Raw genomic sequence first — 27667 nt, forward strand, 5'->3', positions numbered from 1 at the left:
TGGGTTACACATTATTTTCTTTTTAGCACATGAAGATAATGTTTCAGATTCTTCTGATTTTCAATAAGAAAAAAAAATCAGTGGTCAACCTATCTCTTTAAAGAGACCTAATCTGTCTTTGAATTGGGGATTGCTTTCTAAATTGTTTTTTGAGTCATGCATTCTATCATTTTGCTGGAATAAACCTAAAATAAATTTCTTTGTATTTTTTCCTACTTAGATTTCACTAGGACTCCATACATCTGTGGATTGGTATTGTGTCACAGATAAAAAAGCAATAATTTTGTCTTATTTATCAATTATTCTTTATTTCTTTTCTTCAGTAGCACCATGGAATAATGTCTTTTCATTCTGTTTTCTTCTTTCCTTTGTTTGTTTTTTGTTCTTTTTTGTTTTTCTTTTGGGCCATACAAAGCAGCTTACAGGCATTACTCCTGGCAGGCTTGGTGAATCATATGGGATGCTGGGGATAGAATCTGGGTCAGCTGCATGCAAGGCAAATACCCTGCCTGCTGGGCTATTGCTTCAGCCTCTTTTCTTTATTTTCTTTTTTCTTTTCTTTTTTTTTTTTATTATTTTGGGAGGCCATACCTGGTGGTGCTTAGGGATTACTCACAGCTCTGTGTCAATCTCCTAATGGACTTGGGCAACCATATGATATAGAGTACAAGGGTTCAATTCCAGGTTTTTGTATGTTAGAGCTCTACTCACAATACTACAACTTTGGCTTCTGTTTTCCTATTTCTTCTTTTCCCTTTTTTAAATTCTTTCTCTCTGTGCTATATTAGTAATATGTTCTTCTTATTTATATTGCGATTCATACATTATTTTTAAACTGAGTTTAACTTGTTAAACCTCTCTATGGTTATATAGAAATATAGGGTCACATTTATTATTTATTATGTATGTATTTTAAACATTTTTATTTCTAGCAGTTTTATTGTCTAATTTTTAGTCTTGGCAGATATTCTCAATCAATGCTTTTTATGTGGCTGATATCACCAGAATCTTTTTGATCTATTCTCACTTGCTCTTTCTCATACTTTGTCTTCTATGTGGTTGGTTATTTTTTCACTACGTATTATTTATTGGTCTTGAAAAATACATTTGGAGGATTCATTTATTTTTATTTTGTTTGGGGGCCACACCAGGAAGTGCTCAGTGTTACTCCTGGCTCTATGCTCAGAAATTATTCCTGGCAGGTTCAGGGGACCATATAAGATGCTGGGGATTGAACCTGAGTTGGCCATGTGCAAGGCAAACACACTACCCACTGTGCTTTTGCTTCAGCCCTGGAAGGCATATTTTGAGGTCCTAAATAAACACCCATTTATACAAGGTTGAAAATACAAAATAACCAATCACATTAGGGATGATTCTATAATAACAACAAATAACTAGTACAATACTAGTTATGTCCACTTTCCCTTAGATTTTAGTCTTGTATGCCTTGATATTTGGATAACCCTTAAAGGCTTTGAGAAGGACTGAAAGCTACATACATTCAATATTTCTATTCTTTTTTAAAAACATGAGAAACTATAATATCTAATGCAGATGGACTATTTTATAAAACTATTCTTATATATAATTCTTTTTATTTGTAAACTATTCTTGTTTGCTTGTATTTTTATAGCACCAGGCATCAAATTCTAAGAAGGTCTTAAGCATGCAATGCATGAAATTTATTGGTTGGCAACACCCCCAAGCTCTATCTATAAACTCTTAAAAGGGATTCTTTTGTCCTATTTTCTGCCCTGTTTCAGTACTTAACAATAGGACCAAAGATATAGTTGGCACTTAAATAGTCCTTAAAAATAAATAAACTCTTTAACAACAATAAGCAACAGTCTGAAGCTTTTGGTGCTCAGTCAATCTCTGTCTCAATACATAAGCACTGAAACTCACCACACATTCTTGAATAATTTTTACATGTGTTGTTCTTACTGAGCAATGAGATTCTAACAATGGCACACATCGAAGTTTCAGTAAGGCATCCCGTCACCCCTGCACTTCAGCTGTGAAAGAGGAGTTCAGTTCAATAATATTTAAACTCCTTTCACTTTTCAAATTTCTGAAGCTGGAGCATAGTTAATATCCACAATGGTCCTGAGAGAAATTATTTGGGGAGAGGTGTGCCTCAGAAATGGTACTCATAAGGCCCTCTCTTATCCCTAGTGTTGATACTTGGCCAGGCAAACTGAAGGTTCAGTGTAAGGGCTTAAGAATGCCATGTTGCCCAAACCCTACAGTGTCAGGGATGCCTGGATCAATTTAGTAGTGTTGAGAGTGTCCACAGATTCACCTGGTGAGGCTTGGGTGGATTTGTGTTGACAGGAGTTGAACCTGGATCAGGTGCATACTAGGCCTTTACCCTAACCACTCTACTATCTCTTGATCCATTGATGAAAAATATATTTCACTTCTCTAAATAGTTTCCCCATTAGCATTGAGGTATAGTGGTTTACAATACTGTTTTTTATAGTTTTGAGCATGCATTTTTCCAACCTCATAGCCATCACCAAAGTGCATGTTTCTCTCTACAAATGTCCTAAGGATCCATGAGAGAAATCTTAATGGCAATAATAGCATAATGCTGAAGTCAGAGTTGCCTCCAGAAAATAAATGAGTTATAACCCAGTTTTTAGATCAATTCTTACCCTATCCCACAACTGATATGTAGGCCTACTTCAAGATGCTTGAAGGACAAATTTTTCCTTTGTAAAATAAAAGCTCCAGTTTTGAATCCTAAAATGTTCAATGAGGAGAGGTCAGAGGTTTGAGATCTAAGCCTAGTCATCACCTTCCTGAAGTCTTTTGATTCAAGTATTGTCTTATCCATTCCCCAGGATAATTCCCTTTATTAATCTACTTCCAATAGGATTCACTCTTCCCTTTCCCAGCTATTCTAACTCTGTTGACATTTAATGTTCCTTTCATAAAGGGTCTCCCAGGCTTACTGGGAAAATACAAAGAAATAAACACAGAGATTGCAGGTAAACAAAATGAGTGCACAGATCCCATGTTGACTGTATCCTATAGCTTTCAGACTCTATTTTATTCAAAAATATACCTAGAGAGTCAGTCCACAACTCTTATTGACCGTCCAAATCCTGGACTTCTTCCAAGTCTATTCTGTCTCAGCATGGAAGGTGCCCTCTGACCACTCAGTCCCTGAAATTTCCAACTTTAAAGATATAGTTATTTTTTTAACTTGATTGATTGATTAATTGATTGATTGGTTTTTCGGCCACACCCAGAGGTGTTCAAGGGTTATTCCTGGATCTGCACTCAGAAATCGCCCCCAGCAGGCTGGGGGACCATATAGGATGCCAGGAATAAAACCAGATCCCTCCCAGGTTGGCCACATGCAAGGCAAATGCCTTACCTCTGTGCTATCTCTCTGCCCCCAACATATAGTTAATTAAATCTGGGAACTCAGAAGCCCCTTTTACCTTTTGTTTAAAAAGAGAGTCCTCCACACACACTCACATCCCCAAACAATTATGTAGCTTGTGAAGACCACTGATTCCCAGATCTGACTTCCTATTTGAAGGAATCCTGCCTTCTGCTTTGCAGAGGGGTGATACCAGCAGTGGCCTTCCGATAAGATAGAACCCTACCCCTCTCTATACATATCTGCTCTGTCTTTACATAATCACATGCAATCACAAAGCATTCACATAGCGAGATCAGGTGTCTAAGGTTAAATGATCCCCTCCCAAGGAAATTACCATGAACAAGATGGAAGCAAAGTTCATCAAGTAGCCTGGGAAACGATCTTTCCAGTTGAGCTTATCCTCATCATCATCCTGGGGAGAAAGAGAAAGGCAGAGACTATTGAGACAATTATTCTCTCATAACTGATTAGAATGGGGCCTATATTTGCATATATTTGAATACACTGGTTCAGCATTCTAGACAAGTATTTTCTTTCATCTTGATCATTTACCCTCCACAGCAATCATAGTTTGCCTCATTTTATATTTTCAACATAAAATTAACCTAGCCAGAGAAAACTAGGGCAAAATGATGACAAGAGTAGACTGCCATCTCATGCTGGGCTAAGGTTCTAACTTCACCACATAGCAGTTGTATGATCTTGGACATATCTCTTGACATTTATGACCCTTCATGTCTTTGTCTGAAAAACAGGCTCAGTCAGGACAAATCAGGCTGCCTGTTGGCTAGAATGATTTTATTGGTTTATTTTGTTTAAATAAGAAACACGTTAAATTTCAAGTAGTGGATAAATGTTATGTACATGTCAACCAGCATAGAAAGCATCCTAGGAATAAATTTACATAAAACATCAACCAGGTGCTAGGAGATAGTACAGGGGTGAAGGTCCTTGTGCAGGGATAATTGTACAGAGATGAATCCACCTTTTAAGTGCCTGATCCAGGTTCACTGGCACCACACAGTCCCCCCAAGCATGATTGAGTGCAGCCCTTAAGGCTCCCAAGCACTGCTAAGGTAGCCAAGTATTCTAAGAATCACAGGGCTCAAAAAGCATCAAGTCCTTAGGTTCTAGTGTTGAACTGTCAGCACAATGGCTAACAGGGCTTTGAGGGACCATATGTGGTACCAGAAATTGAACAGTTTGGCTATGTGCAAGGTAAATGCCCTACCCACTGTACCATCTCTTCATTCTACCCACAATTTTTATTGTTCAAAGAACTGCAAGTGATGTCACATGTTTCCTACAAAATGATTGCATTTACTGCTGGTCACTAATGCAAACATTTCTAGGGCAAGGAGAAGTTAATACCTACAGTCAGATTGACTGACTGAGATTCCCCACTTTGTTCCACACTCCCTCACCATGAGGGTCTCTATCCATTAATTGTCATAGATCTTAAATAAAGGCACTTGATTTCTTTGAGCTTTCATTCTCTAAAATTAGAATTCACATAGAAATTTATGAAAAACATCTATTGTCAGGTGAGAGTGACAAAGAAAACTAGGAGTCCTGAAATGCTTCAACTCAACTCAAACACCTCAAGGGCTCCCTACTCCATTTTCTCTTCTCCAGGTCACAACACACCTTATTTGGCTTCAGCAGCAACAGTGCCATCTAGCATTTGAAAGCTTGTACTGTACGTGGAAGCTCTTGGCCTAAAAGACATTTTTTGGAAAACTCCTAATAACAAGTTTTTTTTATTTTATATAATATTGAAAATATCTAATGTTAATTTACATCTAGAATTTGGTTTAATGTATTGTGAGAAGACTGCAATATTGTCTTTTTTTTAAATGAATCAATTGGCTCAGCACTTGAACTGTATTCATCATCTATCTCTCATACCCAATTACTATGCATATGAAAATTTTTTACATTTCTACTGCAAAAAAATCCTTTGTGCAACCTCCGGGTGCAGACTTTGGTGCTAGGAAAGGTGGGAAGTAACAAAAGTAAATTATGATCAGTGACCTTGGTCTGAGAGTTTGATGGGCCAGATGTGATAGCATACAGGCTCAGGATCTACATTCTTGTTTGGAAAGAAAGATTGAGTGTTTTCCCACTATGTGTCTAAGAAACGAGGCTGAGCTATATTCACAATGGTCACAAACTTGAGTGCAAAGACTGAAGCCATGAGTGAGTAGCACCCTCACTTAGGATGATGTAAACCAGATATTCTATTCATAACCAGCCATAGAATCCAGTTGGCTGCTAGGCTAGCAGACTAAGAACAAAGTACCTATTGGGCAGTGACTAATCAGAATAGTCAAGAGCAAATAAATCTTTTTCCTAATGGAACTGAAATAAGCCTAGATCATCTTCTTCTAAGTTAGGCCAAACATATGGAGGGAGCAGCAAGTTTCTTTGATGAAAATCAAGCATTTCCCTCACACTGGTAGTATTTTCCTTTAACATTTTGATGAGGGGACTGAAGATGGGCTGATGGATGATCATATTTATTAAGGATTCTAAAAACTAAATAGGTGGGGATGCATGCTAGGGATCTTTCTAAGGTTCCCCACATTACAATTATGTTTGTGGCCATTCTCTTGTTCTTTACCCCACTCCCCAACCTCCTCAGTGACCACGAGATAATAATTTCTGCCTTGACTACAAGAAAACCAGGTGTGCTCTGAATTGTGATTGAGGAGTGTGGGAAGAGCAGACTCAGACAGGCTCTGTACTGTGCTTCTCTTTTCCCACTGGGGCTCTCTGGGTATGGGCAAGGAGAGATAAAAAATTACTTGATAAAGTGAAAATAAAGAAAAAATCCCCAAAACAATAGATAATAAAAATAGAGACTGCTCTCAGGACAGAAGAAATAGAGAAATGACTACCTGAGAAGAATCAGAAAATAGGACTCCAAATATCAAAGAATATCTAGAACTAGAGAGAGAAGATAATAATACATTTATTGGAATAACCAGGTATCCTAGATCTTCTCTGCCTGGTAGATTCTATCTTTTCAAGCTACAGGCCATGGGGACATAGATATTTGCATAGGGATAAATGTCATCCTGGAGAATAAATTCTGGGTTCAGTTGCACCCAGTAAACAGAAATTGAGCACCTTAGATAGTTTGGGCTGTTGGCTGAAGACTCAGGTAGAAAGTTCAACCCTACTCAGAAAGAGATCAAAATCAAATCAAATAGGACTATAGAATTAATCCTAAAGTTCTAAAGCCAAAACACTGGTCTGGAAGAAAATTCTGATCCAGGAAATAGTCCACACATACAAGGATGCAAAAACAGATTCAGGAATTCCAACACATAAGCCTTCAGCTCCTACGAAGTAGCAAACTGCATGGAAGTTCAGAATCGCCAAGAGACCGTTTTTCCTGAAAATCCTAGTATTTATTAAGAAAGAAGGGCCCACACCCAGACGTGGGATTAGGTAATCTACACACCAATCCAATATGCTATATTTAAAGATGTTTCCAACCAATGTGTAGCAAGGCTTATATTGAGTAACAAGGCATGAGATCAGATTACTTCCATAATTCAATTAATCCCACATCTCCCCCTACTTGACTTTTAGAAACAATGCAGAAATAAGAGGTAAAATAAGGTAATCCACACTTCAAAGAAAAGTGAGTTTACTAAGGGAAGGATGGATGCCTCTAAAAATTAAAGGGGATGGCATAATTTTGCATAGGCACAGCAAAAGTTGGAAAAATTTGAAAAAGCTTTTTCCTAAAACAGGATGTTCCTACCTATGAAGCTTCTGCCATAAGACGAACTATATATAGGCTCCAGGTACATTAATTTGTCTAACTCCAAAGTCTTTCTTCAAAAACCCAGGAAGGGTTCTCCTCCATTATGATTTTTACTGTCAGATTTCAGTACTTAAAGACATTGATCTTAGCACTTATCCTATGTTGAGATCAACAGCGACCTATGACCCAATGACCTATGACTTCTGAGGGACCTGAGAAGACCCCAATTATGGTTTGTGCCTTGCCCCTTTGGTGCCTAATTACCATCATGGTCTCCTTGAAAACTGGACTGAGTGTGCAGTGTCCTTCACGGGAACATCGGTGCACATGGCCCCTGTTCTGAATATGGCAGAGGCCACTTCAGGTGGGACAAAAGCAGACAGTGAATGGGATAGAGTTAAGACTTTGAGCAGCATCCCAAAGGCCAAGGTCCATGGCCTTTCTTCTACTAAAGGTGCTTTGTGCAAGGACCTCAGCCCCGCAAACCTGCATCAGCTTATCGAGGTCACTGATGGAGCAGAGGTCAAAAAGGAAGCTCCTTGGAAAGGGACCAACAGCATAAGAGGAGCAGGTCCCCCAACCTAGAGTTTGGCTCAGGAACTGAAGGCCTTTTTATCCCAGATGACCTAAGCAGCCTAACACAAAAGGAGAAGGTGGAAATGGAGAATTCAAAGCCCAACTGAGGAGAAGCTGCTTTCAGAACCTCCTGCACCCAGGTTACCTCAAAAAATTAACTTTCTTCTAGGTTAATCTCTTTATTCTATTTGCATTGGTTACTATATTGCTGGTTAAACTGTGCTCTACCTATATTAGATTTATTTTATGGAGAGACTTTTATTTAAGGAAATCAGTGGTTCATAGAAAGTCATCAAGAAATTGTACAGAAATCTTGGTTTACTGGTTTAATGAATGCATTTTCTATCATCTGATTCCATTTACAACCCATAATCTCAAGTAGTTTAGTATGAGAACAATAATCAAGACAAACAATTACAGCAAAGTTTCAAAATATAAGATTAGTACATGAGTCAATTTGCTTTTCTTTATACCAAAATTGAGCAAGTAAAATTTAAAATTAAAAAATAGCATTTATAATAGCATCACCAAAAATAATTCTAGTAAAAATGAACAAAATATGTATAAGATTTATATGAGAAAAACTGAAAATGACTAAAAATTTGAAACAATTAAATAAATGTATACTTTATGTTCATGAATAGGAAAATGAGCCAGAAAGACTGTAATATATTTTATAACTACTGGGTTTTTTTCTATGTTCCTACCTCTGGTCATGAAAAGTAGAAAGAACTTTTGAAACGTTTCTCATTTTTTTGTTTTGTTTTAAACATAAATGGTGGGAATGTAAGATGATACCAAGAAATCAACCCCAAACAAAAATGTTACCCCAACCTCCTCCTTTCCTAAACCTTTTCTTTAGGTATGTAAAGCCCACCTGTATTACTTGACCCTCTCCCTCCTAGAATTGGGAATTGGTTTCAATAAAGAAGGATGAGTTCTGACTTTTTTAGCTCTGGCAGAGAGCATAAGGCAAAAGGCCACAGATGCCATGTCCATTCTTTCCTGACTGCTTGGTGTATTATTTATTTGTTGCTACCCTGTTTCTTCAGACCCAACTGAGTGAGGTTTAGAAATACGGTGTCTGGGGTGGTCTCACAACTTATGGATATTTATTTTACATAGGACAAAGACTTCAGAGCTCAGCCTGGTGAGGAAGGTGGTGTTCTGTTTTTGCACCAAAAGCAACACCACTAAAAAGCAATAAAATCAGATTCCTTCTCAAAGCAACTCTCTTAAAAGCCTCATTTAGATGGAGCTGCTCTGGTATTTGTTGAAAATTCCCCCCTTGGCTTGTTTACATGGACGAGCCCTTTCTTCTAGAAGTCAGAACTTCCAACAGACACACAATTTGCTTATATTCAGATTATGTTGAAACACAAGAGGCTACAAGAAATACAAACTCAAAGTCTTTTCCAAGTTCCCTCAAGTTACCAGTATGATAACAGTGAACAAAGCAGCTTTTTATGCATAATAACTGGCTCAAATAAAGGAAATGTTCCCATCATTGGTTCATCAGAAATGAGAAGTTTGGTAACAAAATACCATTATTTAAATACACTATGCAGATAACCATCACATGGGACAGCAGGAAGAATAGACCCTGGCTTGAGAGATTTCAGCTGAATGCCTGCATTGCTTAGAGAAGACCCAAGTTTGATCCAAGCACCACCTGGTATCCTGAGCACAGACAGGAGTGACTCCTGAGCACTGAGCTGGTAGAGGCCCCTAAACACTTCTGGGTATGAAACTTTCAGAACTTATGTATAGTCTAATTTATTCGTGACATTATATCAATCATATAAAATCATATAAAAACTAATTGTTTTTTATTTATTGAGCCTAGTGACTGTACAAGGAAATGCACCCACAAACAGAATTAAGTAGTAACTACTAGCACTTCCTTCTCCATTTTTCTTTTTGGTTTTGGGGACTACTACTGGCAGTGTTCAAGACATACTCCTGGATCTGTGCTCAAAGATCACTCTTGGCAGTGTTTGGAAAACCACGTGGACTGCCAGGGACTGCACCCAGGTTGGCTGTATATAAGGAAAGCCAACTGCTCTACTATATCTCTGCTCTCACCTTAGTCTCTTTTTGTAATAGAAGGTACATTTGAATTGTTTCCATATCTTGGATATGAACAATTTGGGCTATTGTATATAACCAGGATGTGGAAACAACCCAAATGTCCAGTTACAGATTAATAGACCAAGAAGTTGTGGTATATATACACAGAATGAATACTGTGCAGCTTTCTGGGGTTGAAGAGGCATTGCGTAGAAGACATGAGTGAAAGCTTATTGGAGAGTTTTGTCCACCATAAGTTATTATACAAAAGTAAGATGAATTCCCAGCTTCATGGTTCCAGCAAAGGAAGATGACCGGGAAACACAGGCCTCAAGTTACCCATGTAACCAGGGTACATGATCTGGGCTTGGGTCTTTGGCCTGTCCCTAAAAGTGACTCTCATACCTGAGTGTCTGCCAGCAAATAGCTAAAGTGACATTTACATAGGATTTTAAAAATACCTGTTGGGGCAAAATGAACAGTTGAAAATAAAATCATTAGAAGCGCAATAGGCGAGAATATTACTTAAGCAAATTCCAGCAGCTAGGGATGGGGCTCAGTGGTAAAGTCCCTGCCTTGCAAGAGATCTAGGTTTGATCCTGGCACAATCATAAATTAAAAAATAAGCAAAAACACTTAAATTAAAAAATATATAAGGGGCTGGAGAAATAGCACAGAAGGTAGGGTATTTGCCTTGCATGCAGCCAACCTGGGTTCAATCCCCGGCATACTGTATGGTCCCCCCAAGCCTGACAGAAGTGATTTCTGAGTGCTGCCTGGTATGATCCAAAAAGATACTTTTCCATCAGAGGGTCCTTGAGATACAAAGATGAGATTCCAGAAAAACTCAAGGATTACTAAATTCTGGGAGAAAGTACACTCCAAAAGAGTGTAGAGCTCTCTTACCAATGGCATCTACTTTAAGAACTGAGAACTGAACTGTTACATTAATTATTAATTATATAGTCCTAGTAGTGGATTGAGTGGATGAATGATGAAGCCTTTTTCAGTCCAGTCTGGTGCCTGCAACCCCTTAGGAACACAGGTCTGTTGGTTCAGGGTGACGGTGAAGAAAGGCAGTCAGATGAAGTTTCAGGAGACATCCGTTTTATTACAAGGCCCTAACCACCATGTCTATATTTTTCACGTGGACTCTAAGCTAAGCTTTTTAAGCAGCCTCCTTCAGCTGCCCTCCATCCATCTTGTTGCCTTTGCCTCTCCTCTTACCCCTTGTAGTATCTCCCCTCACCACTTCCCCAGGCCACTCTTAATTACTAACCACAGACCCCTCCAGCTATAGGAAGGTCTCAGCATCAAGATAAGAATGGCATTTGGCTTTGGAGAGGGGTAACATCTACCCGTTCTTGTTTTAAAAAGGAAAAGAGAAGGGGCCAGAGCAGTGGCACAAGTGGTAGGGCATTTGCCTTTCATACACTAACCTAGGATGAACCTCGGTTTGATCCCCCAGCATCCCATATGGTCCCCCAAACCAGGAGCGATTTCTGAGCATAGCCAGGAGTCACCTCTGAGCATCACTGGGTGTGGCTCCCACAAAAAAATAAATAAAATAAAATAAAAATAGATAAATAGATAAATAGATAAATAAATAAATAAATAAATAAATAAATAAATAAATAAATAAATAGGAAAGGTTAGCTTTTGTTTTCCTGATCTCTGCCTTTGGCCAAAGGCAGGAATCCTAATATTTTTCAAAGCAACAAAGTTTAAAGTGTAAGATTAAAATATCAGCCTTTTCCATAAACAGAACTTTTCTCCAAAATACACTTGTAGTTTAAAATTCTTAATGCTATTTAAGCAAGCACTTTTATACTGAAACATTCAAGTTTCTTTCATTAAACTTCCCTAAACAAAATTACAAGAACATTTCTGCAGAAAAAATACAGTTTGAAAACAGGCTGGGAAATAAAGGTACACTATAAAACATTATAGCAATTAGGAAATATTAATTAGGAAAAACTATAAAACACACTTAAACCAGCAAGACAAATAACTGAAACAACCAAGATTAAGAGATTAACCTGAAATAGTTCAAATGCAGGAGGTTTTAAAAAATCAACTTTTCAGTTGGGCTTCACTGGCTTCTGTTTTTTTTTTCCCCCTCCTTTTTTTTTTCTTTTTTCCATCACCATCACCATGTTGTCCAGACACAGATAAGCTGTGGGTGACTCCCCGGGGTGGTCACGTGCTTTACCTTCGTGGAACCCTGAGCCCCCTCAAGTGGGGTTCCCACAGGTGGGTTCCCACTTGCCTGCCCGCAAGGAGGGAGCATATCAGTTGTATCTCATGGAGGAAGTGTTAGGTCATCTCTCACTGCCAATTGCCGCCTTCCTGTCTCTCTGGGCAGTTCGTATTGGTGCAGTGCCTATCTGCAGGGAACGCAGCTTCCTGCGTTGCATTAATTATTAATTCATAAGTCCTAGTGTGATGGATGGATGGTGAGGCCTTTCTCGACTTGGCCCAGCACTTGCAGCCTCTACAGCCTGGCGGGTCTGTAGGTATCAGGGTAATGGCGAGGAAATGATCCACAGGCAATAAGACGAAGTTTCAGGAGAAATCCATCTTTATTACAAGCTAACCACCATGTGCAGATCTCACATGGCTTCTATGCTAAGCAGCCTTCTTTCTGCTCCTCTATATTCATCCTCTCTCTCTCTCTCTCTCCTCTCTCCTTCCTTTGTGTGTCTCTCTTGTTGAGTCTGCTCTTCACACTCCCCCAGCCTCTCTTAACTACCCACCACAGACCTCTCCCTGTGGGAGGATCTCACTATCCAGGTAAGATAGGCAGGAAGTTGGGGTAGGGGTAACACTGAACAACCCCCACTCTGTATTTATTTCTTACTCCTAAATTAGCTTGTTCTCCATGAAGCCACCATGGCCTGATCAGGAGAGAAAGACCAGCATTTTATTACATCACCTCCTTTCCTTCATGAAGCTAAACCTCCTTCAATTCCTGCCACCATGATGACAGTCCTCAGAGATCTCACTCTCCACAATCCTCAGACACACGCAGCTCCTCAGGCAGAGTCTGTAGGTCCTGTTCCTCAACTCTGTGGACTTAGCCATGACTGACCCCCTGGAGTCCTCCAAAAGGAAAGATGTTTTGGGACAGTGACTCAATCCAGAAGGGGAATCTTGGCAAAGGGGCACAAGCAGCTGCGTGGCATAGCACATAACCCTGCAGGCATTCAGAGGACCAGGGTGGCATGCAATGTAATTTGTGGCTACAGTGAAAAAGATTCCTTTCTTCTTCAATTTCTTGTTCTGTAACAGACAAACCAAAACAAAACAAAACAAAACAAAACAAAACAAAAAAACAGATACTGGTTTCTCTCGTGCACCATGATATCCTTCCTATTTACTCTGCTAGCTGTTCTCCTCATCTTCCAGGTTGACTGTTTCTCCTTCTTTACTGTCTCTCCCAATATCAACTATACTATTGTATGATTCCCCTGGACTAGGGCTCCTTGCTCTGTCTCCTCTTTCTATCTCATAAATGGACCTTTATCCAATGTGTCCCTTTCTAGAACTCCTTGCCTCTAATAGGAGTTGGCTACACTGCATCATCAGTGTGCTTGGCTAAGACCATATATCTGAGTCCCCTAACTAGAGCCTTATAGATCATTATACAAAGACCTTAAGTCAAGTGACTACGCACTTAGATCTCACTGAACCATCCTTTGGTTTCAGTGACTTGGCATGCTCTAAAACCTCTTGAAATCTATGCCCCACCCTTCTAGCTCTGGCTGACTTGGTTCCAGTGTCACCAGTTTCCTTTCTGCTCACTTAAAAGGTCAAGATAGTATACCTCTCAGGACCTATGTAAGACTTCTCTCCTCCTCCTTTACTAGTTTGGGTTCTATCGGTTCTATCATCCCTCCTAAGGGGGCTCCTCTCCATGTCCCATCCACACTTGGCCCTTATTATGCTCTATCATATCACTTACTATTATGGGAAATAATCTTAGAGGACTTCTCAAAATATTTCTGGCCATGCCCTAAATATTCTGGGGGTGGGGGTAAAATAAGTCTATTTTTGAAAATGCTCATGGGTGATGCTGTGGATCACATCAACTTGGGAAATACTGTTGTTCTTTAAGACCCACTCCCATTCCCTTGATGATTTTGCTCCAGAGCCTATATTCCTGTGGCTTGTCCCCCTGTGAACAGATTCACATGGTGGAAACAAGCCTGGAGACAATTCTCTCATGCACAGAATCTGTCACATCAGCTGCATTGCTGGCCCAGTCAATTTGCCAACTGGCTCCCATCCATGCCCTTTCTCCTTCACTCCCCCTTCCAGCAAGCTGATTGCAGGGACAGAACAAGCGCTATTCAAGTTTAAGTCTGAGGATATATTTCACATCGACTGAAATCTTTTGGAGTTTCACAGAGTAAAGGAGAGCAAAAAATTAAGTATGAGGGGACCAGAGCAATAGCACAACAGTAGGGCATTTGCCTTGCATGTGGCCCATCTAGGACAGATGGACAGATAGGACAGATCACCCGGCATTTCCCAAGCCAGAAGCGATTTCTGAGTGCATAGCCAACAGTAACCCCTGAGCTTCGTAGGGTGTGGCTCAAAAAGCAAAAAATAAATAAATAAATAAATAAATAAATAAATAAATAAATAAATAAATAAATAAAAAAGTATGAGCACTCCCTGCAGGGTCTTCAGTCATGCTGGGGAGATCAGTAGAGGAGTCATTTTCTTCTGTGGTGTTTTATTTTATGACTTCAAAACATTTGTTGGCTACATCATAGAAGTACCACAACTAGTAATCTCACTCACTCTACTTGCAAATACAGTGTGTCTCAAGAATAGTTGGACATATAAAATTCCCTGCAGCTTAATAACAAAAATGTATTTGGAGACTCAATAAAAAAGAGGCAAGAAATCAATGGCATACCATAAAACCAAATAACCTCTACATGGAGAAAGGGACTAAAACTAACAAGCAAACAAACAAGAAGGCAACCTCCTTATTGGAAAGAGATATTGTCATAGTATCTGACAAGGAATTAATAGCCAAAAGACATGAAGAATTCATGATTCATTAAGCAGCCTGACCACAAAAATAAATAAAACACCTGGTCAAATTCTTCTCCAAAGAAGGTATATGAATGGCCCATAGACCATTGTTTTAAATGTTTTAAAAATAGCTCAACACTCCTTATTATTAGAGAATACAAATAAAAACACAATGAGGTAACATATTACACTAGTGAGAACAACCTATCTCAACTACAGGATTATTTTTTCATATGCAGAATAAAATACCCAAAGAAAACAAAAGGAATCAAGGTAACTCATAGACTTGGTGGACAATGTGAATGGCAGAGTGGGTGGCACTGGGAAGAAGGTACAATGGGTAGAGAAAGCCACTTAGAATGATGGGAGTAGAACTTAGCTGTGATGGCTACGATGAGGCACAGACACATAAAAAAGTAGGAGTTTTTACTGTCAAAACATTATGAACCAATTATAGAGCCATCAAATTTGAGGTAAAGTATAAAAAGACAAGTAAAACAGAAGGATAATACAAGTAATATAGAAGAGATAATCCCTTGCTTTTTATGCTACCAACCCCGGTTCCATCCCCTGCACTGCATATAACTCTGTTTCCTCACCCCCAAAAGAAGCTGGGGTTACTCCTGAGCACAGAATTAGAAGTATCCCCTAAACATAGGTGGGTATGGCTCCAAGCTCTCTCCAGTAAAAATTAAAATAAATAAAATCAAAATTCTAGGCAAGCAAATTCTCCACTCTGCATCATTAAGGGATGGTCCCAGTTTTCCATCTAAAGCAGAGACTTTGATCTTCTCAGTGTATACACAAGCTCTTTGAAAATGTGTTGGTAATGTATGTAAACATGATAACCTTTGAAAAATTCACATACAAATGAATAAATAATAAATCTTGCCAACATCCATGTGTTTTGGTCAGAAGAAAAAGAGTACTTTGTTCATTATTATGTTTGGCTCACAGGCAAAACTGTCTTTGTCATACCATCTCATTGATGTTTGTTTTGAACTAAACTACATGAGACAAAATTCTCAGTGACTTTCAACAACAGTAAACTGGCCGAAAAACTGGAATTAGCTCACATTATGGTAGTTGGAACTCTGACTCCTTTAGCATGTAATGTTTCTTGGTTTAACTTTTAATTTTGTGAAATAATAGAGATCATTGTTAGATTTTCTTCCTCATCACTAAAGACAAGAGCAGGAGAGAGAGTACAAGGAATAGAGAATGTACTTTACACGTGGCCAACCCAGGTTTGATTCCCAGCACCACAAATGGTCCCCTAAGTACCACAGAAGTGATCCCTGAGCTCAGAGCCAGGAGTAAACCCTGAGCATAATTGAGTGTGTCTCTCAAACTGGAAATGAAACAACTATAGAACAAAGGAAAATGACCCCAGTAAGGAAAAAACAGATAATGAATATGGAAGCAATTGCTAGAATCTTCTCAAGAACGGTGTCAGGGTCAAGAAAGTGTCCTCCGGGCCCAGAGAGATAGCACAGCGGCGTCTGCCTTGCAAGCAGCCGATCCAGGACCAAAGGTGGTTGGTTCAAATCCCGGTGTCCCATATGGTCCCCCGTGCCTGCCAGGTGCTATTTCTGAACAGACAGCCAGGAGTGACCCCTGAGCACTGCCAAGTGTGGCCCAAAAACAACAACAACAAAAAAAGTGTCCTCCATTTTGCCTTAGAAGAATGGAGAAATTGCCAAAGGTGAGACTAGTTATTGCTGAGGACATACCCAGAGTTACTATTATACAATCAATTCCATAACATGTTCTGAACTTAGTTCAATAAGCCATTAATGGAATCCCTCCTTCCTCTGCACTACAGGTAAGATCACGCCCCAGCCTTGCATGCCTTTCCTTTGCTTTCGGTGTTCTCAGTGACTATATATCAGGTCTGTGCCACCTGGCTGAGGATTCCCTAGAAAGAACCACAGGACATCAACACAAGGAAAGGGCAAGGCAGTGTCTTCAGTAGGTTCAGCCTCAGTCATTGACCTCGGCACACTAGACAATGGCACAGAGAGGAGCATGAAGTCAAAGAAAGGAAGAAGCATTCAGAAATGGGCAGAAGTGGAAGAGAAAAGGAGAGAAAGTTTTTTCTGTGTTGAAATGTGTAGGTTATCTCACCCAGTCTCCTCTTTCTCCTGGCCCCACAGGGTTCAGGAAACACTCTGCACACTAAAGACTCCTGAGAGGTCTACATGAACCCACAGATTTATTCATCACAATAACTTCATAAGATGATATTTATTCTTGTTTTCTATATAAGAAAATTAAGACCGCAGGAAGTTCTTTGAACAAAGTTGTACTAGTATATTTGCATATGACTGATCTTAGATTTGAACCTGAATCTGAGAATCCCAACCAGAAGTTCTTTGTGTTTTCTGTATTCCCTATACTGTATTTTTTCCCAGAAAACTGGATTTTACATCTACATGCAGATTTTTCATACACACAGAATCTCTCTTTTAGAATACTGAGAATGACAGAAAAGATAAGTAGTGTCACTAATCCAGCAACCACAGGCTCATTTAATTACCGTATTTTTCGTTATATAAGACGATTTTTGAAACAAAAAAAAGTCAACCGAAAATCGGGGGTCGTCTTATACGCCTAGTATATCCCGAAAAACGTTTCGATATGCCACTAAATGAAAATCGTCTGGCTATTGCCACGAAACGAATTTTTCAACTGGATCCTGCACCAATCACTGCAAGGCTGCTCGGACCGCCTCTCTAACTCAGCCAATCCAAGCAGGCTTTTTATTCATGCAAATTTAGACAATGTTCTGTACCGAATCTACACTGTCAAAAGCCTGCTCAGATTGGCCAGAGTCAGAGAGGAAGTCTATGACAGTATAACCTTTGAACCTTTTCTTGTTGTGATTGGCTCACTGTGGTACATACAGTTGCAGCACAGGAACGTTCTGTGTGATACAGCGAGTATAGGCCTAAACCTATGTTTTAACTGCAAAATTAGGGGTCGTCTTATACGCCCAGTCATCTTATACCCCGGTAAATATGGTATTAAACTACCATGATTGCTGAAAAATAACTGGCTCCAAGGCTATCTCCATTAACAGAAAGCTGTTTCATTCCACTTACGTAGCAATTCTGTCCCTAGCCCACATAGAAAGATGTCACTTGAAAATTATCTTTATGGCAGCAAATAATCAAACCTTAAATTGCTCAGTAATCCATCGAATTGCCTTTCAGTGATGTGCACCCATGAGATTTCTCATCTTAGTTCATTCCCTGAGCTTCAGCTCAGCTCCACAAAACATAGAGGAAGGGATCATGATCCTTCACAGACTGACAGATTTGATCTGCAAGTGTCTGTCAGCCTGTCCTAAAACATTTTCCTCCTATATCTTGACTTTAAATTTTAAAATGACAGTCATGTCACCTCATCATATCTATTCCAGGGCCATCCACTTCAGACAGTGCAGTTAAATGATCAACTTTACTTCTGCACTTGGTTTCTCAATCCTCAGCTTCCATATTACGAATGGCCTGGTTCAGAGAGATAGTGCAAGATCACTTTTATATGATTCGCTCCACTTCTAAACCCAGCATCTCATGGTCCCTTAAGAATCCTGGCAATATCCCTGTAGGTCCCCAAGAACTTCTGCGATGACCCCAGAACTTCATAACACTACAGAGGTCAGGTAGCACTATATCCTTGGAGCTTCACATTGAACCATCTTAGCCAAGTCTCCAGGAACCCTACGCACCACTTGGGATCTCTTTCCACCCCAATATAAATACTACCTGGTTATAGGAAAGATCATGCAAGAATAGATATCTATAATGACTTGGCTTAGACTCCAGGTGATTGGACATTGACCATTCATCCCTGAACCAAGAATACCACCTACAGAAACAAACATGGTTTCCCACACCAGTGCCAGGAACAAAAATTTTACCATATAAGGCCCCACTACTGCCAGGGCACTGACTAACTCCAAAGACAGTTCCTCTATCACCCTGACATCCAGGCAACAGCAACAGCCTGCTTTTAGGGCAGGATTCTCTGCAATGCTAACCAGAAGACACTACACACCACCCATCTTCAACACAGGACCAGTACAGAAATCAGGATCTATAACTACAGAAAACTGGCAGCAACAACTGCATGGCTAAAGAGATGACCACCGAGAATGACTAGTGGGTTGGACAACCAAGTATGATTGGAACTTTGAGTTGGCCTTATGTCAAAGTACTTTGGGGGTAAGATCGCCCTGTTTTTTAGGCCAAAGGTCTTTCCAATTTCTTCCATATTTTGCTGTGCCTATGCAAATGACAATTTCCACAAACACACACAAAGGTTTCTCATCTCTAAAGAAAAAAAAAGGGGGAGCATACTAAACCTTTGGCTATTTATTGTATTAATGACTTTATTGGTAATAAATTAATTTTCACACATATAACTGCCAATGAACTCTCTCTTTTTGTTTTTCCATGTTTTCCAATTCTCTATTCTCTTTCTATCTCTTAATAACTTTTATTCCTGTCATCCTGAAACAAATGTATTATGATCAGTCATGTCATTTATGTGATACATTTTCTTTAAATTAAAAAAAAACGCACTGGTGAAGGCAAGTGGTGAAGGGCTTGGTATTGAAACATTGCAAGCCTGAAACCCAACCATGAATAACTTTGTAATTTCAGAGCTACTACAATAAATAAATAAATAAATAAATAAATAAATAAATAAATAAATAAATAAATAAATAAATAAATAAATAAATAAAAGAATCTTTACCTCTTGACCTAAAAAAAATAGATGCCTAAAATGTGCAAGGCCCTGATATTGATTCTAGTATCACAGGCCTCCCCATGACCCAAGAAAAGAAAAGGGTCTTTTCTTACGGTCCTTCTATCCCCTGAGTACCAGACTGAACACTGCCAGCTCACTTCAAGCTAGGCTCTGCTAGGAATGTCCCAGGACCCCAAACAGTGCTGGGTGTGGCCCCTAAAAAATTAAGCAGATGCATAAAAAGGTAGACAGTAATATCTCTTCAGTTGTACCAAGTTTTTACTTTCTATTGAATTCATTGATCTTATCCTGAAAAGAGACACAGTCAGGCCCAATGTGGACATACCATCATGCTCAGAGCACTTTGATTCTCTGTCCTCAGCAGCCACTGGACCCCTGCCTTTCAACGGACCATGCAGTCAGAACCCAGAGCCATGAGTGGTATGGTATGTCTGTTGGGGAACCCCCTCCCTGATGCAGTCTGTCCCACATCCCATCCTTTCTCTGTCTCTCCAGTAGTTACAAGCATCATTTTGTGTTCTGGGCCTGACTTACCACATTGCTGGAAAGTGGCAGCCAGGAATCTGCCACCTCAGCTGCTCCAGCCTGGTACAGCTTTTCCCTCCCTCTGTCACGAATGGAGGCAGGGGGGGTTGTTTTTCCAGTGATCTCAAGTTATCCTAAACAACAGAACTCCCAGGAGTCACTGGAGTTAACCCAGAACATATAGTCAGTACACCTTCTTTTGCTGCATGAGCAAAATGCAGAGCTTCAGCTAAGAGTAGGGCCACCTTCTTACTCTCCCCATCATTTGCCTGCAAAAGGCTGCCTCTGGGGTCTGTTAAAGCTCTTTTTGCCACTTTACCTCTTCTTTTCTCTACCAAAATTTAGAAGGATTCTCTGGGATTAAGAAAAGCTAAACCTGTGGCCAGAGTGATATTGTATAAGAGGTAGAGCATTTGCCTTGCATGCAGCTGACCTGGGTTCGATTCCCAGCATCCCATATGGTTCCACTAACCCTGCAGGAGTGATTCCTGAGTGCAGAGCCAGGAGGAACCTAAGTCCTCTGAGTGTGTCCCCATCACCAAAAATATAATAATAATAATAATAATAATAATAATAATAATAATAATAATAATAATAATAAAGAAAAAAGCTAAAATAGATAAAGTGACCCATAGATTTGAGGGTGTGACGATCATCTCTCTCTGGGCCAAGCAGCCCCTTTGAATTCTCTTGGCTCTGAAGAGGCAAAGTGAGACCTTCAGGACACTTGATAAGTCCACTTATCAAAGAATACTTGCCTTGATAAGTCCCCAGACTGGGCAATACCAGCCAATGAATATAGCTGCACAGTAGAACCCATTTCAGCCTCTAACCTTGTTTATCATTATCATCCTAAAATATATTTTTTTACCCAATGACAGTTCTCTACCATTTACTGTATACATAACATACATTCCTTGTATGTCCCTCAACTGTGCAAGCTTATCATTCTCCCTAGTGAATACGCACAAGGTTCCTGAAAAACTATTAGAGTGTGCTTAAGCTGTGTCCTCATTATCACAGTAGAACATAAACTTATGTCTTACAGGCATAAAACCAAGCTTTTAGTTCTCTCTTTGTTTTGTTTTGAGATCATAGCCAAAGGTGCTCAAGGATTACTCTGGGCTCTGTGTCAGGGATCACTATTAGTGAGCTTAGAGGACTATATATGATGCCAAGGAAAGAATCTGGGTCAACTGGATGCAAAGGAAGCATTCTTTTCACTGTACTACCACTCTGGTCTCCCTACTCCCTCTCTTTGAAACTGTTCTCCAGCCAATGTAGATGAAATAGTCCTGCTTAACTTCAGCCGTTCCATTGCCAGTAAAACTCCTCTTTCTTATTCAGTCATTTCCATGCTACTCCTAGGTCAATGGGCCCCTTGCACAGAATTTACTACTGAGATTGGACCTTTGGATGGTTTCAGACACAGAAACAAACAAAGGGTTTGATCTGCCTCCCTGTAAATACCAGGGATCTTGAAAGGAAACACTCCACAAAATTGTGGAAATGAATGCCTGAGAGAACCAGGAGCCTCCTCCCCTTCCCCCCTCTCTCTCCATTCTAGCTGCTATGTCATCAATAAATACTGAAGGAGGGAAGGGGAAAGGAAGGCAAGCCAACCTCAAAGGCTTGTGTCTAGGCCATCTTGCTGTCACCATAGTTTTTTAATCTATTTTTATTGATTGAGTTCTGTGATTTACAATACTGTTACTGCTCCATGCCCATAATTCCAATACTGTACTCAGTACCAGTGTACCTAACTTTCTCCCCAAAGACCCCGATGACCCTTCTTCTTAACTCTCCTCACCATCTCCCTCCCCAGCTAAATTGTGTGCTGAGGAAGAGAGAATCATAATCCAGGGCTGACTGCCCAGAGCTCAGCTTCCATGGTCTTGGGCTAAGTAAGCACTTTTTACTAAAAAAAAGTTAAATCACCATGAGATAGAGTTTAAAAAGTTGTTGATAGTTGAATTTCAGTCATACAATTTTCCAACACCCATCCCTTCACTAGTGTTCAATTTTTGATAACAATGTCCCCACCCTCACTCACCCCCAATCCCACTCCCAGTTTGGTTTAGTCAACACTTCTCTCTCTCTCTCTTTCTCTCTCTTTCTCCCCCCCCCTCTCTCAATGCTCTCTGAAGGAAAAATATTTTCTTTCACACATTCCTTTGGTTATAGTGCTCTTATGACGCATGTCTGGTTGTGCTGGGCCAAGAAATTGTAGTTCTACTGAAGATCACTGCCAAAAGAGCTGCCAGCTCCTGGGACACTACAGAATTAGAATCGTGACTGTCTGTCTACACAGCAGGAGCCGCAAGCTACTGCACTGCTTCTTGGGGTCAAATCTATAGATATTTTTTCATATTTTTATACATACATATATACACAAATCATACAAGTTGTGAGAATATTAGAGCATGAACACGAGATCGTCTGAATCAAATCTAGGCATTGACACCTATAAGTCACCTGCTCTACAAATTAAACCATATCCCTAGCCTCCTCCTCCTCTTTCTCCCCTTTCTCTTCTTCTTCCTCTTTTTCCTCCTCCTCTTTCTCTTCTTCCTGCTCCTCTTCTTTCTTCTTCTTCTTCCTCCTCCTTCTTCTCCTTCTTCTTCCTGCCCTTCTTCTTTCTCCTCCTCTTCTCCCTCCTCCTCCTCCTCCTCTTCCTCTTCTCACTCTTCCTCCAACTCTTCTTATTCTCTTCCTGGGTTTCTGGGACTCCAGTAATTTTTATGTTGTTTCTGTTGAGTTTATCAAAGACTTACATTTTCATCTGCTCACATTGTGAGTGCTTTTTCCATTATCTGATCATTTGCTTAAAGGTTCTTTTTTATTGGGGGGGGTCACACACAGCAGCACTCATGGGTTACTCCTGGCTCTACGTGAAGAAATCGCTCCTGGCAGGCTCAGGGGATCATATGGGATGCTGGGATTCAAACCACCAACCTTCTGTATGCAAGGCAAATGCCCTACCTCCATACTATCTCTCTGGACCCGCTTAAAGGTTTTTTTTCCAATCTCTTCTGCTGTATGGAGTTGTTCTGTTTCTCATTGATTCTGTCCTCACTGTTGTTACTCTGTTCAAGAAGCTTTCCGTTGAGGTTTTCATTTCATCTACAGAGGTTTTCAGCCTTTTTTAGATTGGAGTTTTCTGATTTCTATCATTGTGGTCTGCTCAGTTCGATCTATGCTTTCTTTGAGTTCAATGAACATCCTCCGTATTTCTTCTCTAAACACCCTATCTGAGAGGATAACTAGCTAGTTGGTACTTTTCGAGTCATCAGAGCTGCCATCTTCATTCTCTATGCATGGTGTTGTCCTGCATTATTTCCCCATTGCCACATCTGCAGTGTGGTTTTAGTATGTGTTGTGGTGGGGTTCATGGGCTAGAAGATGCGTGCGGCCCCTGAGCAAAGCAGAGAGCTCCTCTGGCTCCACACTTATTGGGCAGAGACAGCTTACTGGGTGTTGGGCCCTGAAGAGTTTATGTTTGCTGTCGTCTTTTTTTTGGGGGGGTCACACCCAGCAACACTCAGGGGTTACTCCTGGCTCTACACTCAGAAATTGCTCCTGGCAGGTGTGGGAGACCATATGGGATGCCGGGATTCGAACCACTGTCCTTCTGCATGCAAGGCAAATGTCCTACCTCCATGCTATCTCTCTGGCTCCTTGCTGTCGTCTTTTTGGCTGCCTTATGCAGGAAAGCACTGAAGGAAGCATTTTTAAGTGAAGTCATGCCCTAGCAGTAACAATAGCAAAGGGAAAAATTGTGGCTTTCTTCACAACCATATTTTTCCCAGAGAAAAAAGATAATTTTCTGAAGTGTACTCATTACTATAACCATGCTTCTTTTCTCTCCATAGCTTCTTACATATCCCCACCCCCTCAATAAAAACAAAAACTAGCAATAAATATGTTCTGAAATAGGTATTCAATTGGCTGTGTAATCATCACTATGGGAGAATGGAGAGAGAGCTCGGTAGACTGTGTATATTCTTTTATACTCAGAAACCCAGGCTTGATACCTGTACTCCTACACAAAAGCCAGGAGAGCCCCCAAATTCTATGAGGAGTGGCCCAAAAACAAACACAACTGAAAGTTATATTAGCTTAACTTTGAAAGGTCTGGCCTTTGTTCTAGGCTCACTGGAAGTAATTTTTTGGTTATGCCTGATAAGAATGTTTTTGTCAGAGTGTTTGGCCACTGAGGGTCTAACAGTAGGATTTATCATGGGATCTTTGGGCCACCATAACTTCTATGCCCACGTAGAGCTGGAAACTACAGGTCGGCTAGTCAGGAGAATTGAGACCAAGACCCAAAAGTTTGGTGATGTTCCCCAGTTGAATACTTGTATGTTGCAGTCAGTGCTGAGGTCCAGCACCATGCTAACTCCCAGGAAAGAAAACACTGGGAGTCATATGATTGCCACTTTCTTAGACTTTTTTCCTTAGCTAACTTCCACCTTGATCTTTTCCCTTCTACACACCATTAAAGGTGACAATTTTTAGGGTGCAGTTAGTCCTATGAATGACCAAAGCGCCATGGTCTGGGATTGTAGTTGTCAACCACAGACTCACACAAATACAGGTCTGAAGCAACTTCCTGCCACTCCATGAAAAAAGGCTTCCTTGGAGTCATAAAAACAGTACAGTAGGTAAGGTATTTGCCTAACACATGGCCAACATGTTAGTCCCCAATACCACATATAGTTCCCTGCCGCACCTTCAGGAGTGATTCCTGAGTTCAAAGTTAGGAGTAAGTCCTGAGCACTATGGGATATAGTACCCAAGTTAGAAAGAAACAAAAAAAAGGAAGTTCCTACTACTGAACTAAGAGGGCTTTTTATTTCTAGCTTGTGAACAGATGCAGGTCTAAAGGAATCAAAAGGTTAATAACCACCATATAAAGTTATGAACTTATGACATTCATCAGAAATAAGGGTGGGTCCTCCTACTTGGTAGTATTTAAATCTTACAGGTAGACAATTTTTGATTCATAAATGAGTATAAGGTACTTCTATAGATTGGAATACCCTTCTTGATCTAGGTACCATTAATTGATTATATTTTTTTGGTTGGGGGCATTGTGTCAGCTATGCTCAAGACTTAATCTAGGCTCTTTTCTCATGGCGTGACTGCTGGAAGTATTCAGAGGACCATATATAGTAACAGACATAGAATCTGGGTCATCTGGTGCAAGGCAAAGGTCTTACTTCCTGTACTATCTCTTCAGACCCTTTCTATTTAACCAAAGACTTAATTTATAAAAAGATAATACAAATGTCCTTGAAACTACTCAGCTCTTAAGAATATTGTGTAATTGCAATGCAAACAACCATGGCTCCAAAACTTTAACATGTATTGATGACCCCCTTCATGCTAGCAACAGCTAAGAGTTAACCACACCTCCTCAGGCCACATCCACATTTGGCTCCTGCTGTATATGTCTGCCCACAACGTCTGCTCTGCTGGATTATCTACACATCTGATGCCTATGGGGCCAGACACTCTGGAGAGAAGAAGTGTCTCATTCTTCTTCCACTGTATGGAAGAAGTAACCCATTGAGGTTGGAAGAACTGAACTTGAGCTCCTTCAAAGACAGTAAACCATCAAATGATGGATATGTGGTTATTATAGCCCCATAAACAAGTTTTCTTTAAACTGTGAGCCCACATAAAATTTTACAAGTCTCCAGTTCCTTCCTAAGAAGATATCCAACAGAAATAAAATCAACAGAGGGATTAGAAGTCAAAGCAATAGGCTACACATTTGAGCTTTGGGAGGTCTGTTGGCAATATCAAAGTCAAGGATTCTCAACTTCAAAACAACTAACAACGGAGTCCTCTTTCTACTCCTACATATTCTAAGAGGTAATAATTATAAAGTAGGTACAATCACATTTAGATGTCACAAATATTCTTTACATACTGGATTCTGTAGAAGGAACCTCCATGCCACTGCTTCATTCCATTAGGCTCTCCTATTCAGGTATCGGGCTCATAAAGAGGAGGGTTTTCTTTTCTTTTTTTTTTAAATTATTCTCTTAATTAATTTTATTTTTGATATTTCATCACATCCCCATTAAGGAGGAGGGTTTTCATAGTGAGGGGCAAGAGATCATAAAACTGATCATGTATAAAAAATGTGGTCAAAGAAAATAGAGTTCCTTTAAATTCCTTCTATTTCAGAGCAAGTTTGATATGGTCTAAGAAAACACATACTTAGAACAATCTTCTTGGCAAAACTAAGGAAGTCTTGAGTTCCATTTAAGCTACGTATACCGTGGGAAAGTGAGGCACAAAGCTAAGGGAACATATATACATACAAAATGTAAGAGGCAGACTCTAGGATGCAAGGCTCATTATTTCACTCAATTTCCAACTCTCTTCTCCCCCTCTTTGGGGAGAAGCCCATTATCATTCAGAACCACACTTGTCTTCTGAAAGAACTCTTAGGAAGGGACCATGGAAAAAGCTAATGTGGAGTGCAGGCTTTGAACACTTTCTTGTAGTCAGTTCAATCTTGCACTCTAAGTCAATGAATACTTCAACACCAATTCAAATCATTCTGACACTGTGCTCTCTAAGGCACCATGAGCTTTAAAAGATCTTATAGTCAATAGCAAAGGCTCAGCCCATGGCCACACTTCCACCCTCAGTCCAAGAATCTAGAAGAACTGAGCAACTTAATGACCCAGGATCAAAAGGCAAAGTCATGCTTTGTAATTGGGATTCATTCACAAGGCTTGTTGGGCTCTCAGTGTGTTCTCACAGGCTATTCATGGCTCCCTGATGGAGCCCTTGCAAGCAGATCCCCAGTCCTTCTTAGAAGCCTTGATTTGGAAAGCAGTATCCCCTTTTAAAGAGCAATTGGAGCAATTGCTTAAATTTAGGCTAAGCATGGGGGACCCCTGGAATCAGCTCCCTGGTGTGAGACAGTAGGCTTTTATTTGTTTTGACTTAATTTTGTGTGTGTTTTTTGTAGGCCATATCCAGTAATACTTAGCAATTGCATCAGAATCTGTGCTCAGTTATCACTCCTGGCAGTGCCTGAGGCACCATATGTACTGCCAGAAAACAAATTCAGTTTGAGTGCATGCAAGGCAAACACCTTACCTGCTGTACTATTTCTCCAGACTCAAAAGTTGGTTACTAAGTATTTGAGGAGAGAGAGGGGAGACATATGTATGTATAGTGGATTCATGCACATGCATGCTGACTGGGATGAGAAAGCAGAGATCACATGAGAAAGACCCACTACTACATGGAATATATTTGGCAAATACCCTTGCTCTGGGGAACAGCATCCAACTCAGATAGAAGTTGAGATACGAACATGTTAAAACCTAGTGAGGGTATCAGAAAAAGCCAGCCTTGCTACCATAAGACAGGGAATGCCAAGGGAACTTCCCTGTAGGATGGAAGCATTCCAAAATCTAATATCCATATTCCAAGAAGGGTTAGTTTCCTAAATAAATTTA

General features: G+C 40.1%; 1 protein-coding gene across 1 annotated transcript in view; it reads right to left on the reverse strand.

The window, feature by feature from the left end:
- The window catches only part of ANO2 (anoctamin 2), a 350630-nt gene that overhangs the window by 75491 nt on the left and 247472 nt on the right, over nucleotides 1-27667 (reverse strand). The window contains 1 exon segment of the mRNA XM_049771984.1: nucleotides 3735-3812. Coding sequence (XP_049627941.1) covers nucleotides 3735-3812 — 78 coding nt within the window.

Source organism: Suncus etruscus, chromosome 4 (genome assembly GCF_024139225.1).
Source record: "Suncus etruscus isolate mSunEtr1 chromosome 4, mSunEtr1.pri.cur, whole genome shotgun sequence".
Classification (NCBI taxonomy): domain Eukaryota; kingdom Metazoa; phylum Chordata; class Mammalia; order Eulipotyphla; family Soricidae; genus Suncus; species Suncus etruscus.